Genomic DNA, 18,160 nt, shown 5'->3' with positions numbered 1-18,160 from the left:
TTATGAGATACTGCATGCCACTTTTTGTGAAATCTGAGTGGTTAGAAATTCCATTTTAGCTGATTCAGTGAAATAAAGATCATGAGTCACATGACTTTTTTCAGCCAACCATGAAATACGATTTAATTTATAACTGATGGAAGTGTATGACAGCTTTCTCAGACTAAATACACCATTCCTCTCCAGTTAGACTATACTCTGAAATACATTTTTAAAGCTAAAATTGTCAATGCCATCTATTGGTAAAAAAGTAAAATTGCAAATAAGTTTTAATAACCTGCATAATAGAAAAGACATGGGGAAAGAGTAATATTTAGTTATTTCTCTGTTGTGACAATTTCAAGTTGAAATGTTTGCAGATATGTAATTTTTGTTGATTTATTTGTTGCTTGTGTTTTAGGGGAAAAGGACTGCCTGAAATGAAGCATCACAGAAAACAACTGGAGAGTGATAATGATATAAATGTGTGGTTTGGTGATAGAGGCATCTTACTACATTTGCCTATATAAGGCCAAGAACTTCAGAGATCTTAAAAGTTTCAAAAATTCAGCAGATTATATCAATAGTGATATGAACTCTTAACACCTGGAGTAATAATAATGATCAACAGGATGTTTTTGGCTAATGGGATAACAGCCAATTATGGAACAGTGCTAAGCAGCATCTCATTTAACAACAACAGGAAAATAATACATACATTAGAAACATGTTTGAGTCCAAGTACCTGGTGAAAAAATATAGGTCTATTTTTTTTTTTTTGCTGTTTTTGAACTCTTTGTTGTATAGAGCCAAATCTTTAAAAAGAAAAAAAAAACTCAAAAATTCCCATTTATTAATTTCTCTATTTTAGGCACTTAAAAGATTTATCACTACACAATTTTTATTTATAGCCATAATACCAGAGGGATGTGCTAGAGGAAAACAATTCAAACTCATTAAAACAGTTTCATTTGACACTAATGTTGAGTCTTACCCGATTCCTTACTAAAACTCTAAGCTTATTTATAAACTAATGCTGCCTGTAAAGCTATTTTACTAAAATATTCAAGCAGGTACATGTCTCTACATATAATAAACATTTATAAATCGTACCAGACCAAGTATACATTTATGACAATTCTTAAATTTAAATTCATGTATTTTTTACCTGGAGGACAACTGCTTTATAATATTGTGTTGGTTTCTGCCATATACTAACGTTAATCAGCCATAGGTATACATATGTCCCCTCCCTCTTGAGCCTCCCTCCTCCGCCAACCCCATCCCACCCTTCTAGGTTGTCACAGAGCCCTGGATTTGAGCCCTCTGTGTCATACAGCAAATCTCCACTGGCCATCTAATTGTACATATGGTAACATATATGTTCCAATTTTACTCTCTCCATTCGTCTCACCTTCTCTTTCCTCGTGTCCACAAGCCTGTCCTCTGTGTCTGAGTATGACCATTTTTATATTCTCAAAATAACAGCCTGATGTAACACCATAATTTGTTACTCATACATCAAGACTTTACTTTAAAACACACTAAACTCTGCCAGACTTCAGGGATGGTTAAGTAGTTGCATATATTTATAGAGATTAGCACTATTAGCTTTATAAGCTATATTTCATGAAACAGAACTTACTGCCTAAGAAATAGGCCATTTCCTACCACCTACAAAATAGGGTATCTTGAATTGATCTTAAAATGACCTGGTGACTCCACCTCTATTTGAAAATGAGCAATCATGGTTTGAGAGCATTCGTCATCAACAAAAGGCAAGGCTTTGTTTGAAAGGAAGTTGTTATCACATTTGATTTCAGGGTCAAAATATCAATCCAGACAGAGAAAAAACATAACCATTTTTGAGAGCTCTTTGAAATGGTACCTTGGGGAACATCAGACGGATTGACTATTAAAAAAGCATAAATCATATGCTTAGTTATTTGTCTGACACACTTCATAAATGCACAAAATGACTATTGTGGGGAAGTGAAGCTACTATTTTACTATCTCACATCCAGGCCCCCCATCACCCCGGCCCTCAACCTGACTCACACTTTCTGTTTTCTAAACATTTGGAGGGCTGGGTTTTCTAAGGCAAAAAGAGACAGAAAATCTAACATAAACCTCTGCTCACCACGCTCCCTCTGCCTGGGGCTATAAAAACCTCTGTCCTACCCCTCAGGTGGGCAACTGGCCAGGCTTCCTGAGTCCTGTGACCCCTCAACTCCAGGTCCTGCTTTTCCACTTGGCCTCCATCCTGTGATGCTTCCAGTATCTTACCCACCAGACCATCTGGGCCAGGCAAGTTTTTCAGCAACCAGCTAAGAAGAAAAGCAGGCCTGGCATGGACACAGGGGATGGAAAAAGATGAGAAAGACGGCTGAGTGTGGCTCTCCATTTATCACTAGCTTGACTTGCCAAAGATACACAGTTAAAGAAGTCCCAGGAACAAGAGCGGTGTTCTGATGCGATCACCTCAAACACTGATAGTGCATCAAAGCTTACCTATTTGTCTTCCTTCTCATTTTTCATGGCAAGCACCGGTTCTTTAGAAGACCATGTCTCCTAAATGCTTCACTTCCAACAGTTTTATGCAAAAACAGAATGAACACTGGCAAACAGGACACATATTTACCCAAACTCATTCCTTCTTCGGTATTCTGACCTTCGACCAAATTGTCAACACCAAATTGAATCACTAGCACTTCCATGTTGGAAAAAAAAAAAGTACTAAATCAGTCCTCAAAGAACATCTGCTGACTTAAGTCATAGACATAATACCATATCATATTTTTCAAATACAGACTATCACAGAGACTGGGAAAACCAAAATGAACTTAGAGACTATCTGAAAATAAAAAATAACAATTAAAGAAACTGATTTGGTAAAAAATAGTTGTGGCAGGCCAACTACATATGAAATCTCTCACACTTAAAAAAAAAATGCACTGAACACTTAATTTGTGTTTGTTAACACAGATGACCTGTCTGGGGTCAGCAGATACACACCCTTCGGAAAATAAATAAATAAATAAATAACCGGCTGTCACAAAGATCGTAAGTAAGAGAAAACACAGCTGTTGAAAGAGATATTAACACCAACGAAGTTTTCTCATAAAGGAGACATTAGACCAGGAAGAAGTATTTTTACCCCATCACAGATTTCAAGCCTGAAGTTTAGCTGAACAGTAAGGATGCAAGTCTTGGAGTACACCATCTCCTAAGAATTGAAGAGATCCTTCAGTCTTACCCATAGGTCTGTTTCTGTCCCTGAGGTCCCTGTGGCTGGGGTGTCGATAGGAGTCCCTGTAGTGGTGGGCAATGGCCATATCATCCAAACGGTAATGCTGCGGTGGAGGGGTGGGGTGAGGCAGGCCATTCGGCTGGTAGGATAAGCCGTTATTTGGACTGTACCGCTGGCCTGGGCTAATAGTGCACGGCCGCTTGCTTGGATGTTCTGAGTGCAAAGGCTCTCTGTCAAAGCCATTTTCTTTGGTTCTGAGGGAGGAAGAAAAAGAGGTGTTGTTGTTTTTTTTTTTCCTTCTTTTCATAATGGACTCAGAAAGCAGCACAGTTCAGATACTTGGAACCTGTAATATAAACATAATATTCTTTTTGCTGGCCAGAAATTTTCTAAACTCAGCTGCCTAGACCTGTGAGGATTCACTGAAACCCAGGCGGAGGCCTCAATGATCCCACGGCTGCACAAAGGAGAAAAGGTTCCACTTTTCATCAAATCCGTAAACATCTTTCAGTTGAGGCGTGTATGGTTTGGTCACAAATAAGAGGAAGCCTGCTCTCTCCTCCGTAGATAACATTTTCCTTCAAAAGTGAACACTTGATTTCTAACAAATTACCCTCAGATCAACTGTATCTGGCAATTCAGCAAGGTACAACAGCATTACTCTTCAGTTCTCTGGGTACATCTATTGCACTGATCCAACCTGGCATCTGACTTCTATGAGCTGTGTTGTTCAATACAGTACCCACACGCGGCTGCTTAAATTACAAGTGAATTAACACTAAATAAAGTTTAAAATTCAGTTCTCGGGTATCAACAGCCACACTGCACGTGTTTCGTTGCTGCCTACCGCTAGTGACTGTTGTATTGTACAACACAGATACAGACCATTTCCATGATCTCAGAAAATTCTATTCAAAAGCACGGATCAAACTGAATTAACGCAAATGAAACAATGTAATGTCTCAGACTGACATTTCCTTGGGCCACCAAGATAATCAGCAGTCATACAGAGCTAAAGTTGAGGAAACACACGTGCAGACGCAGCAGGGGCCTGTCTGAGGCCATCAGATCTTAGACCAGGGCAGGCACACCCTGTCTGCCTTTCATCATGTGATACACAAAACTGTGGACATGTCTTTCAGAAGGAACACAGTCTTTAAATGAGACCTGATAACCGCTCTAACATTCTTAAACAGAAAGTAGGGTCAAAGAAATATTTTCTGGCTGAATGTGTCTCTAGGAGATTAACTCAATATATTCGGTAAGATAGGAACATGTCACATGAAGTTTGACTGGAGGCACAGCTCCCAAACTAATTTTTACCTAGCAGCTGGCTCTCCTCACAAGACCATCAGGCTATTCTTAACCAGTGGCAGCATCTCTTTTTCCTGGGAAATGTCCCCCTAAGAATTTGACCAAGTCACAGAAGCAGCAGATTTCTGCAAGCTTTTTTTTAACCATTGGACTGCCAGGGAATTTCCATCTTCATCCCTTTTTTGATTGTAGGTGGGTTAGACTTAAAGACTTTAAGAGACTTTTCCCACTTTCCTAGTGCCCAGGGATAGCCTTTGATTAAACTGGAGGGATCTGAGTGGAAATTGACTGGACAACTGAGATCATTGGGGGCAAGAGGCATATCTGATGAACCGTCCTTTATGCCCCGTTAGGCATACACCACCAGCACACACCAGATTAAGAACGACAAAGGAGTTACAGGTGAAGGTGCAGGCACGTTAAGAACTGGGGGAAACCGCAGACTTCAGTGGGAAATGAATACATGCCCAACCCGTGCTGGAGGAAGATGCTCTGCAACCAGGAGACTGTCCAACGTTGGAAATGCCAGCAGGGTACGGTTCTCATGGGAGTATCCAACAGAAGTCTCAGTGCTGCTCCTGTCAAAGGGTCGACCCCCTCAAATATCCTGACTCCATACATACTGATCACTGACCAGACTAAAGGGTCTCAAACATTATCTAAACGTATTGCTTAAAATAATTTTTAAAGTGAACAGAAGATTTCTAGATATATCTTCTAAGAGAATAATTATGTGATTCTCATCTGTATTTCCATATCCTACACATTTCTGAATAATATATTTCAACAGTCAATGCATAAGTCCAGCATAAATCAGAAAATACTGAAGACTATTAGTAGCTATGAACATAATGTCAACACAGCACCTACCTTACTGGCAGTGTGGTGTAGTGGAAAGAGCACTGGACTGGGAGTCAAGAGACCTGAGATTTAGTCCTGGCTCTTCCACGACTAGCTGTGTGACCTTGGGCAAGCCACTTAACCTCTCTGGACCTCAGTTTGCTCATCTGTAAAATGAAAGGGTTGGACTAGATCAGTGGTTTTCAAACTGTGTCACCTGAAATGCTTAGGGATTCTGCTGGCAATAAAGAGCTTTTACCCCAACAATCAAGATTTAAAGGACCAGAGGAACCCACTTATCATTTTAATCTATTTTAACAGTTTCATTTTTTAAGGAAAAGGTCAGCTGCTGAAAGCAAGTTTGAAAACCACTGGACTAGGATGATTTCTGAGGTCCTTTCTAGTTTGAAAACTCTGCAATTCACTTATTCTATATTTATTTCTAAATGCCATTTGCACAACACAGGAAATACAGCCAATATTGTATAATAACTATGTAAGTGGAATATAGCCTTTAAAAATTATAAATCGCTATGGTGTATACCTGAAACTTTATAAGTTTTCACATCAACTATACCTCTATCTCAGAGAAGGCAATGGCAACCCACTCCAGTACTCTTGCCTGGAAAATCCCATGGACGGAGGAGCCTGGTGGGCTGCCGTCTATGGCGTCACACAGAGTCGGACATGACTAAAGTGACTTAGCAATACCTCTATTTAAATAAATGAATAATTTTTTTAGAATGTCATGGTTATGTAGATCGAAATACACAAAGTTGATGGTGTACTAGCCAAATTATGGCTAAGTCAACCATTTGAACCAACAGAGAACTTCTTTGTGCTTTGCTTTGAACAGTATATTATTTATAGCTGATTTTTTATGCAGAAATAGAAAATATCCTCTAAATATCTTTTAGCTGCCTAAATATATAAACATAAAATCATTTCTAAATACCCAATTGTGTCAAAACCAATTCAGCTCACTGGTTTTGTGTCTCCTTGTTCAAAGATAATAAAAACATACATCACTGGAAGAAATCGTACTAGTTTCAAAGTAGCTGGATATGTTACTTAACTTTGCCGGCAGGTCAGCCTTCTGATCAGTGCTATTACTTTAGCGAGCCCGCACTGAAGCTTCTTTTCCCTCCTAAAACAAGGACAGTAAGGTCCTAAGAAGCAGAGCTTGCTCCCGGGTCTGTCCTGTCATTTTTGTCATACCCCTGCAGGGACAGTCGCTATTCTGGGTCTCATAACTCTTGTAACAATTCAAACAATAAAGCTCATCGCTTCACAAAGGGAGGGCAATATTTTAGCAGAAAAGCACTCAAACATTAAAACAGCCCATAGAAACAAAGGTATGAAAAGCCTCCCTGGTACTTCCTCCAATCACTCATGGCTACTTACAAAGCCAACCCTACTTAAAGGATGTTATGTCCATATAAGCTAACCAAAACAACTTAATTGCTATTTGTTTGTCTGCTTCTTAGAAATGCTTACAACTACCAACATGTCATTGCTTGGGGGCAAATTCTAAATTTGTACGTTTATTTGTTACCTTCTCAAAATGTGTTAGGCAAAACTAACAAATATCCATTGTCCCATACCAACATACTCTCAAAATGACCCCAATTCTAGTAGGAAGTCTGTCACATCTCATGGGTTTCTGGAAGGCCATTTTTTTGGTTTGCTTTTATTTTCTATCTCCTTTTCACAAGAAAGTTTTCTGAATATAACCTACTTCAACATTTAGATCCCAATCACTTTCCTCCCAGGGTCTGTGGTTGTCAGAGGACTCTTCAGGACTCAGCTGTGTGACCTTGAGATAAATTGGGAAAGTTAACTTTCTGGCTTGAGTTTCTTGCCCAGTAAGATGAAACTAATAGGAAATAAACCATGTTTTAAAAAAACAAACAAACAAAAAAAAAAAAACACTTAAGAGACAACTTAATTGACACCTTATCCCACTTCAGGCTGTTTTCTCAGCTCCTCGCCAGAGAGGCTGTAAACTGATTTATTTGAGGAAAAAAAAGCTTTTTAAAAAACTTTCCTCTATATAAAATACTTTAAATGTCATAATTGGCTAGTATGCGCTGATGATCCCTTAGTAACATGGAAATGAGGAAGAATGAAGAAAAAATAGTATTAAGATCATGGCAATAATCAGAATAAGAGGACCAAGCAATCTCCTGCATGACAGGAACACAAAAGTTTTTTTCTGAGATTAAAATGTTTTTTAAATGGGGAAAACAGCACTATAAAGATTATTCTAAGGAAAGGCAAATTGGTACAGCGTAATAAAGCTAAGAATGGCAAGGAAGAAACTTAAAAAGTCAGTCCTGTTACAAATAATCACCTGCCTTAGGTACTGACTTCTCCCTTTGACCACAGGTATTTCAAACGGCACATGTCTAAACCGACCTTGTCTTTCTCTGATACTTCCAACACCAGCCAATTATGCCTCCTTCTACTTAGCCACCAAAATAGAAACTAGAAGTCACTCTATAACTCTGCAGAGTTATATTCTCTAACCTTCTGCTCCAAATCAAGTCCTGCTGCTGGTCTCTTCTCTGGCACAGGTCCTCCTGCCCCACCTAAGACACTTTATCTTAGCTCCATCACACCACTGTCTCTGCAGGCCTCTCAGTCAGAGCCAGGGCTCAGATACTGCCTGAGTTTTTTTTTTTTTTTTTTAAACTTTACTTTCGTATTTTAGAAAGCAGTCTATGCCTAAATCTCAGGAGGTGAGAGTTCTGTTGAAGAAAAGCTCAAAGACACAAATGACTTAATCTTAAACAAATGTCCCTTTCCTTTTCTAATAAATGCAGTTTGTTAAGGTTTCCACAGAAGGACTAGACAGTAGAATTAAACGGCAGGGGGAGAAGAGTCATTTATGGCATCGTATTTTCAAAACCCAACTCAGTAAACAGTCTCTTCAGGAAATAGGTGAGTTCAGGTAAGAATTTTACATAACCACCTTCGAGCGGTGTTGAATAATGCATCTGAAGCAAAATACATTACAGATTCCCCTGCTACCTTAAAAAGAAAATCAGACCTGATTCTTCAGGACAACCTGTGGGGATTTCTGTGTTTGTAGAAATATCACCCTGTAGGAAGTGGGATGTTTAGATGGTGAAAAGCAGCGCCGAGTGATACAGGACCATCACTACTGAGCCACACAGAAAGAAGTGCCTTCCAGCTCACTACTGCTAAACCACCACCCGGGAGATTACTTCCTGAGACGAGGGCTGACAGCTTCTGGAGTAAGTAAGACGGATGCAGGTGGATGCTGGCCAGTCTGGATAAAATCACCATAACTGGAACTTTAAGGATTACAATATACAGGTTCCCAGAGCTTTCTCTCCCCGAAGGAGAAAGTGGAAAGCTTTGGACACAAGTCCCTGGAGCTCTCCATCTGCTGGCCAACCTGCCTGGGAGTGGCTGTCCCCTCATCTTTGCTCATTTCTGGCCACTGCTGAAGTAGTCAGCTGCTACTGCTCCCGCTATCTGGAACTATGCTTTCTTATTCTAATCTGTCATCTATACATCCCAATTGGAGGCCTCTAGTTTTTTGTTAGTGAATCAATCGCAGCACTTTGTTCCTGAGCTGTTTTCATGGATGTGGGTGTTGCAGGGATGCATCTTTTAAAATGACAGAAAGTAAACAAGAAAGCAAAAAAGACTCTTGGGGGAGAGACCATTTGCTACACTACTAAAAATGACTGTATTCAGTATAATTTTGATTATTTGTTGAACTAGTGTTTTATTATTGCTTTTTTGTTTGTGGTGTTTTGCTTTGTTTATTTTTATACAGCTGGCATGTGTGACATGCATTATCTGGAGCTTAACTGGACATACCAAAATAAGCAAGACATGATTCCCAACACGGATTATGGTTTAGCATTAGACTTAAATTCCTTTTCAAAGTGTGCTAGCAAGAAAGTCTTTGCCATGTGTGAGCATGCTAAGTCGCTTCAGTCGTGTCTGACTCTTCCAAGTCTATGGACTATAGTTTCCCCAGGCTCCTCTGTGCATGGGATTCTCCAGGCAGGAATATTGGGAGTGGGTTGCCATTCCCTTCTCCAGGGGCTTTCTGACCCAGGGATGGAACCTGGGTCTCCTGTTCTGCAGATGGATTCTGTACCATCTGAACCACCAGGGAAGCCAAACTTCTACCATAAACACAGTTTAATAAGAGATACAAGGCTTCAATTCTGTTACATAGGACCTGAACTCGGCAGGTACCATTAAAAAGAGTACAAAAATGGTATGGGAGATCAGAAGCAGACAAAGCCACTCCAGAAGGTACATTTGAAAGAGCAGGGGCTATGCAGTTGCTTTCAAATTTTGGCTTTGCTATTTGCAGGTCCCATGAACTCACGAGGCTTAATCTCTACATGTGTCACAAGACGGCTATTTCAGAGCCACTGAGAGGACTGTATGAGAGAATCTACATAAAGAGTCTAACACGTACTTGGCATTCAACAGCTTAAAGCGCTTGCTTTTCAAGCTGAGGTGTTCAGAGGCTATGGTATTACAAACATAGTTATAAGAGCACGGGGAACTAAAGTTAGAGAACCTAGGAGCTAGAATCCCATCCATGCCTCTTACAAGCCATGTGAGCTCAGATATATTATCCAGTCAGGCTGAATCTATGCAAAGTCAACACTGAGGCCAGAACAGGGAGACCAAAATGTTCTAGACAGCTATGTAATCTTCCTCATCATGTAAACACTATTTCACTAGAAGCCTCCACAACTGATGTGATTATTATAAAAAAAAAAAAAAGTCATTTCTACAGGAATGATGCCTCTCTTCTTGAAGCTGATGAATGCATAAAAAATGCAACACAAAACAACAATGTGTGATAGAAATTCCTCATATTTTTCATAGAAAACTGAACACGCTAGATAATAAATACTCAATTCTTATTTGCAGAGTCAATTCGACAAAAATATTGAAATCTCATTCATTTTGCAGTAAAGGAAAAAATGGACCTAACAGGTTCAGCTGCTGTGCACATTGCTGACAAATCTCATATATTCAACAACATGGTTTCAAAACGACTGCCTTATGACCCTGAAACATTCACTATTTTCTAATTTACTCAGTAAGGCAGGAAACCAGGCTGACTGTGGATCATCTATCCTTACAAAGATTTACAAAACCTCAGTACATTCAACTGTTACATTTGCCCACATGAGCAATTATAGAGAAGAAATATATGAGGGAAAGTAAGGAGAAAAAAAGATAATTCTTGTTGAACTTTCCTTATTCACATTCTGCACATTAAAACATATTTTGTGCAACTGGAAGATTTCAGGGATGTATTGATAAATATGCTGATTTCTCCCATGAAGAAGTCCTGTAACTTTCAGCAAGTTCTTTGGGTCTCAGTTTCCTCAAGATAAAAGACTGGCCTGGTAAATCCATAAGATCTCTCCCAGCTGACAAATTATACACTTCTAAAACTCAAGAAAATCTAAAAAAAAAGTAATGTTTAATAATTGGGGGTGGAGGAAATACACATTCATGCAACCATGAGGATTTCAAAATAAAAATCAAGATGTGTTCAACTGAGAGTAACTTAAAGCATAATTACATTGAAATGATAATAAAAATACATAGATCGATGAAGGGGATTAAGAATTAACGTCAATCACTTGAAAGGGGGAAGAACATAGTGGAGACAGTGTTATCCATATAAGATCAATGATCACTCGATTTTATTTCTTAAGCCAGAAAGTTTCTGCATCAGAAAAATCACCGGAAGTTGAGAGCACAACTTTAAAGACAAAATGTTGCAACAGCGAAGCGGTGAGAAAAAGAGATCAAATGATAATTAACACAAAAAAAACTATCTTTTAAAATGCAGTGATTTTTCTCTATTCTGTAGTCTCAAAAAAATGCAGCCTTTGTCTAACACTCTTTCCCTCCTCATCCTACCTGAAACTGTGTCCTCAAGACCATTGGTATGCAGTTTTAAAGAGGGCTCTTAAATTCCAGTCTCTGTTTGAAACTGGTCACTTTATTTAACCAGCTCCAAAAACAGTTCGTATGCCCTTCCTCGGGGTTCCCTGGTGGCTCAGTGGTAAAGAACCTGCCTCCCAATGCAGGAGATGTGGGTTTGATCCCTGGGTCAAGAAGATACCCTGGTGAAGGAAATGGCAACCTGCTCCAGTATTCTTGGCTGGGAAATCCCATGGACAGAGGAGCCTGGCGGGCTACCGTCTGTGGGATGACAAAAGAGTCAGGCATAATTCAGTGACTAAACAACAACAACATTCCCTTCCTCAGCTTTTTCCATCACTGAATGGCAAGATGAACAAACTTTTATATATGAACAAAGAATGGAAATCAGAACTTTCTATTAGCTTTCCCTGATAATTTAGAAAAAAAAAAAATAGCATGATTTTAAAATGGAACTGTCTTCTTTCTCATTTGGGTTCTAAGTTATTCTAGCACAGACTTACAAACCTAGCATAGTTGTTCAGGGACTCACCCTAGAAGTATTTTTAAGAAGAAGTAGAATAAATTTTACTGTTCTGTACAGAAAAAAAAGAAAGATTTCAGAGACTTCCCCAGAGTATTCATTTCTCTGTAAATAACAGGAATGCTTTAAAAAAAGAAAAAATATAACCAGTGACAATCATATTTAAGGATGAGAAGTTACATTTGCCAAAATCCATCCCTGAAATACGTGAGGACTATTCAGTAGATTAAATCAGCAATTGTCACAGAATTTAAACCCCCAAAGTTGTAAACAAAATATAGAGTGCTCTTTTGTTCATGACATGTCATGAACAAATTACCAAAATGTGTTTTCTCCTCAGGTGTCAGTTTTTCCCTCTTTTAGTGACTGATGGTTCCCAGTGTTATTACAGAAACAGATTGATCTTTTTAATGAGCCAGTTTAATAGACTCCAAAATCTCACCGTGGCTGCTCATCCATGTCAGACCATATGCACCAACAAAACATTCAGTAAAACAAAAAAAGCTCTGCTGTCAGACAGCTCCATACTCTATAAAATTTCATATAGTGATCTGGATATACAGATAAATAACCGGAGAAGAGAAAAATGCATGTGCAAACAAGAGGCAGAAAATATATGCAAAGAAATACTGTAGAGGCCCATATTTTCTTGGCTCTGATGAAATTCCCACAAGATACAAATGTATTTACACAACATATTCTCATTACCCTTCCTCCTAACTCTAAGGAAATCCATTTGCCATCTTTCCATTATAGCACACACGTTAGGGTTCCACTTCAAAAAGAATGTTCCAGCCAAAGAGCAACTGTGTGAATTCTGACTCCAGCAACTGTCTACGAATAACCAGAGGGGAACAAGACTAAAGGGCTTTTAAGAAAGTTCTATCTCACTGAACACAAACAGGCATGCAACTACACATCTTCGCAACAAAAATGCCGATTTTCTGCGGAATTCATACAAAAGTTTCTACATCGATGTTAGCACCTTGGGAAGCTTACCTCAATACTGTTCAAGAAACGTCTAAAGTTACAGGATATTCACATATGAAACACTAGGACAGAAACAGTGGACCGAGGGCTGAAAATATAGAGAAGTAGATAAAACAAGTTTTTATTCTGCCTGTTATAGTTACTTAGCATTTAAAGTTTCTAGAATAGATTGTGTCCGTGTCTAATGTTGGCTATAGGATTATCTCCACATTTATCGCAGTCATCTAAACCTTTCTCTGTTATCCCTTCCTCCACCCAAATACACATCCTCCTTCCCAATTTTCCTTCTAGTCTCTCCCTAACTTCCTTTACTTCACTGTCCTGGGAAAATGGAGCTAAAGCATCTCAGTACCAGCACACAGGGCTGATTCCCTTCAGCGTAAAAGGTTAGGATCAGACAGGAATACAAATGTGAATCATCTATCCTTGGGCTGCCTCCTGGTTTTCAGCATCACGTGGACATGTCACTCAGACACCTGGATTAAGCACTGCCTTTGAAGCTAAAGTACCAAATGCTTAAATATGACTATGAAAATATAGCTTGCAAAAATAAGAAAGTAGCACTGTTGGTAGGTCACAGAAGGAGGTTGGGTCTATAGGATGTCAGAAGTAAACTAACATTTAACCCTTTGCTTTAGGATTTTAAACTGTTAAGAGGTCCCATGTCATGGGGAGAAAAATTCCAGAGATTGTAGCATAAAAACTGCTTAACAGAGGATTATGTAATAACTATATGTAAACTGGCTGGCTTTTAATAACATTCTGATTTGCAAAGCAGCTAATACATTTAAGGGTAGCTAAGTCGGTCACAGATAGAAGGAGCGTAAGCTCCTATGAATCTGCGCCAGAGTGTTAACCTTTCAAAGGCAGGTCTACTCTTGCCTGATAAAACGCAGAAAGAGTGAATGAATAAACAGAAAGAGGAATCAAAGCATGTGACAAATATGTTTCTGAATACAGTTTCATTTTAAGATTCTCCATATTTTACAAATGCAAGATGCTAATAAGACTTCATATTTCTATATTAGAAAGTATTTATAAATGAAGCTGAGGTATTCAGGAAACTCATTTTAATAAGGTACATTGGAAGTTTCATGTATATGCCTCATTCAACAACTAATTTGTAAGGTCTCATGGAGAAGGGCTTTATTTTACATTTCCTAGAATTCTCAGTTATGAGAACAGAGTATCTGGTAGAATGAATATTGACTGGTAGATAAAATTTATCAGAAAAAAATGCCACCTATTAGTTCTATTACTTAACTCTTAGATTCATTCAGTTCAACTAGCTTCACTAAAGTTTTCTCTCAGTTCATACAAAATCCAAATTAAACAGCTACTGCACTGTGTTTAGGCCAGATTTCAAAACCATCATGTTCTGAGAAAACTTTGAATAATAAATTATTGGAACAATAAAATATGCGTTTTGGATGAATAATATAGTAAATGAGAAGTTTAATATAGGCATACCTTGGAGACGCTATATGTTCAATTACAGATCACCATGATAAAGCAACTAAAGCCAGTCACATAAAAAAAATTTTTTTCCTTCCTAGTGCTCATAAAAGTTCTGTTTACACTATACTATAGTCTCTTAAGCGTACAGTAGCACTATGTATAAAAAGAGCATATACCTTAATTAAAAAACAATTTATTTCTGAAAAACACCAATGGTTAACATTAAAGATGACCGACCACAGATAACCATAACAAATATAATAATGAAAAAGCTTGAAATATTGTGAGAATTACCGAAACATAACACAGAGACACCAAATAAGCAAATACTTTTATAAAAATGGTGACAAGAGATGAATTCCATGCAGGGTTGCCACAAACCTTCAGTTTAAGAGGGAAGGGAAGAAGGGGGAGAGGGGAGAAGGAAGGGCGGGGCGGGGGGAAGGCTGGAAGGAAGGAAGGAAAGCAGCGTCTGTGAAGCGCAATAAAGCACAATAAAACGTGGGATGCCTGTACTGACTGTGTGTCTAATAAACATCAGTGGCACTTGGCACGTTTGAGTGTCATTCATCTTTACCTTTTACTTTAACATTTCAAGCAACAGTGGTGATGATTTGTGATGCACAGAAAAATCAAGTCACTAGATTATATATCTGCAACTATCATAGTGCTGCAGATCAATTAAACAACAACAAAAAAACTACAAGTAACAAAGCTTAACCTGCACAGGCCAGAGACGCATCATTCTGCAACACCCCAGGCCAGAGCAAGATTCCCTGTGGCCCCTCTAGTTTATTATTTTGCAAGAAGTGTCAGCCAGCAGTTGAAACACGACATGAAACGTGGTCTCACGCGGCCGGTGTGGGGTCCTCCCTGCTCTCACCTGTCTGGAGTTCGCCTCTTCCCGTTTTCGTTCACATCGAGAAGCAGCTCTGAGGAGTCAACAGGTGAGGTGGTGCTGGCATCCAGAAGCAGCTGTTCATGCTGGGCGAGGTACTGGGCAGGGTTCTGTTTGGCCAATCTCGCGCAGTGGAGGAGCTCACGCTGCAGAAGGGGCAAGTTGGCCTGTAAGGGCAGAACAGGAATGAGAGGGTGCCCAGAGGCTCCTTCTAACCAGGGGACCCACTCCACTTTGCAAACACTAGCAGACCGGACCACACAACTCAACTAAAGGAAATGTCGCCAAATGTGTGCAGTTCCCAGGCACGACTTCCAGCACTGGCCACAGCATGAGCTTCCCTCTGGGCCTGGAGTGGACAAGATGCCTGAGGCAGGTCTCACCCCTCCTACCTTCAAGCCCATTAATAACACTGGGAGTGGCGCCTCTTTAGGATTCCTTCATAAACTTTGAGATTCCCTGGTGGCTCAGACTGTAAAGCCTCTGCTTGCAGTGTGGGAGACCGGGGTTTGATCCCTGGGTCAGGAAGATCCCCTGGAGAAGGAAATGGCAATCCACTCCAGCATTCTTGCATGGAAAATCCCAGGGACGGAGGAGCCTGATAGGCTAGTCCATGGGGTCGCAAAGAGTCGGACACAACTGAGCAACTTCACTTTCACTTTCATAGACTTAGCAGGGCAGGAGGTGGGAGGGAACTTCAAGAGGCAGGGGACATATATATACCTACGGCTGACTCATGTTGATGTATGGCAGAAACCAGCACAATATTGTAAAGCAATTACCACTCAACTAAAAATAAATAAACTAAAAAAGAAAGATTGTATAAAAGCAAAAATAAAAGATGCCTTCATATTTAAACATTGTAAGCTCTACAGGATACCAGATTCCAGCTCCACCTATAAGCAACTGTTGTTTCCCACTGGGAAGATAGATGGTCAGTACCCAAGTCAGACTCATTATATTCTTTGCAGCTGAAGATGGAGAAGCTCTATAAAATCAGCAAAAACAAGACCAGAGGCTGGCTGTGGCTCAGATGATGATCTCCTTACTGCAAAAATCAGATTTAAATTGAAGAAAGTAGGGAAGATCACTAGACCATTCAGGTATGACCTAAATCAAAGCCCTTACAATCATACAGTGGAAGTGACAAATAGATTCACCATATTAGACCTGATAGACAGAGTGCCCGAAGAACTATGGAGGGAGGTTCATGACACTGTACAGGAGTCAGTGATCAAAACCATCCCCAAGAAAAAAAAATCCAAAAAGTCAAAATGGCTGTCTGAGGAGGCCTTACAAATAGCTGAGAAAAGAAGAGAAACGAAAGGCAAAGGGAAAAAGGAAAGATATATCCATCCGAAAGCAGAGTTCCAAAGAATAGCAAGGAGAGATTTAAAAAAGCCATTTTAAGTTATCAATGCAAAGAAATAGAGGCAAACAATAGAATGGGAAAGACTAGAGATCTCTTCAGGAAAATTGGAGATACCAAGGGAACATTTCATGCAAAGTAGGGCACAATAAAGGACAGAAACGATATGGACCTAAAAGCAGCAGAAGATATTAAGAAGAGGTGGCAAGAAAACACAGAAGAGCTTTGCAAAAAAGATCTTAATAACCCAGATAACCATGATGGTGTGATCACTCACTGAGAGCCAGACACCCTAGAGTGCAATGTCAAGTGGACCTTAGAAAGCATCACTACGAACATAGCTAGAGGAGGTGATCGAATTCCAGCTGAGCTATTTCAAATCCTAAAAGATGATGCTATTAAAGTGCTGCACTCAATATGCCAGAAAATGTGGAAAACTCAGCAGTGGTCACAAGACGGGAAAAGGTCAGTTATCATTCCAATCCCAAAGAAAGGCAATATCAAAGAATGTTCAAACTACCGCACAATTGCACTCATCTCACATGCTAGCAAATTAATGCTCAAAATTCTCCAAGCCAAGCTTCAACAGTACATGAAACTGAGAATTTTCAGATGTTCATGTGGACTTAGAAAAGGAAGAGGAACCAGAGATTAAATTGCCAACATCCTTGGATCATAGCAAAAGCAAGTGAGTTCCAGAAAAACATCTACTTCTGCTTCACTGACTATGCTAAAACTTTTGACTGTGTGGATCACAACAAACTGTGGAAAATTCTTAAAGTGATGGGAATAGCAGACCATCTGACCTGCCTCTTGAGAAACCTGTATGCAGGGGAAGAAGCAACAGTTAGAACTGGACATGGAACAACAGACTGATTCCAAATTGGGAAAGGAATACATCAAGGCTGCATACTGTCACCCTGCTTATTTAACTTATATGCAGAGTACATTATGTGAAATGCCAGACTGGGTGAAGCACAAGCTGGAATCAAGATTGCTGGGAGAAATATCAATAACCTCTGATATGCAGATGACACCACCCTTACGGCAGAAAGTGAAGAGGAACTAAAGAGCCTCTTGATGAAAATAGAAGAGGAGAGTGGAAAAGCTGGCTTAAAGCTCAACATTCAGAAAACAAAGTTCATGGCAGCCAGTCCCATCACTTTATGGCAAATAGATGGGGAAACAATGGAAACAGTGACAGACTTTATCTTCTTGGGCTCTAAAGTCATTGCAGATGGTGACTGCAGCCATGAAATTAAAAGACGCTTACTCCTTGGAAGAAAAGCTATGACAAACCTAGACAGTGTATAAAAAAGCAGAGACATTACTTTGCTGACAAAGGTTTCTATAGTCAAAGCTATGATTTTTCCAGTAGTCAAGTATGGATGTGAGAGTTGGATCATAAAGAAAACTGAGCCCTGGAGAATTGATCTTTTGAACTGTGGTGTTGGAGAAGACTCTTCCTGAGAGTCCCTTGGACTGCAAGGATATCCAACCAGTCAATCCTAAAGAAAATCTGTCCTGAATATTCATTAGAAGGACTGTTGCTGAGGCTGAAGCTCCAATACT

General features: G+C 39.5%; 1 protein-coding gene across 6 annotated transcripts in view; it reads right to left on the bottom strand.

Annotated features, from left to right (window-relative positions):
- Positions 1-18,160, bottom strand: part of RUNX1T1 (RUNX1 partner transcriptional co-repressor 1) — a 150,968-nt gene that overhangs the window by 32,148 nt on the left and 100,660 nt on the right. For all 6 annotated transcript variants that reach the window (XM_069600633.1, XM_069600632.1, XM_069600631.1 and 3 more), the window contains 2 exons: positions 15,205-15,386; positions 3,236-3,483 (listed from right to left, as the gene is read on the bottom strand). In XM_069600633.1, coding sequence (XP_069456734.1) covers positions 3,236-3,483; positions 15,205-15,386 — 430 coding nt within the window. The remainder of the gene's footprint in view (positions 1-3,235; positions 3,484-15,204; positions 15,387-18,160) is intronic.

This window comes from Ovis canadensis, chromosome 9 (genome assembly GCF_042477335.2).
Source record: "Ovis canadensis isolate MfBH-ARS-UI-01 breed Bighorn chromosome 9, ARS-UI_OviCan_v2, whole genome shotgun sequence".
In the NCBI taxonomy this organism is placed as follows: Eukaryota; Metazoa; Chordata; class Mammalia; order Artiodactyla; family Bovidae; genus Ovis; species Ovis canadensis.
This window is presented reverse-complemented; position numbering and strand designations above follow the sequence as displayed.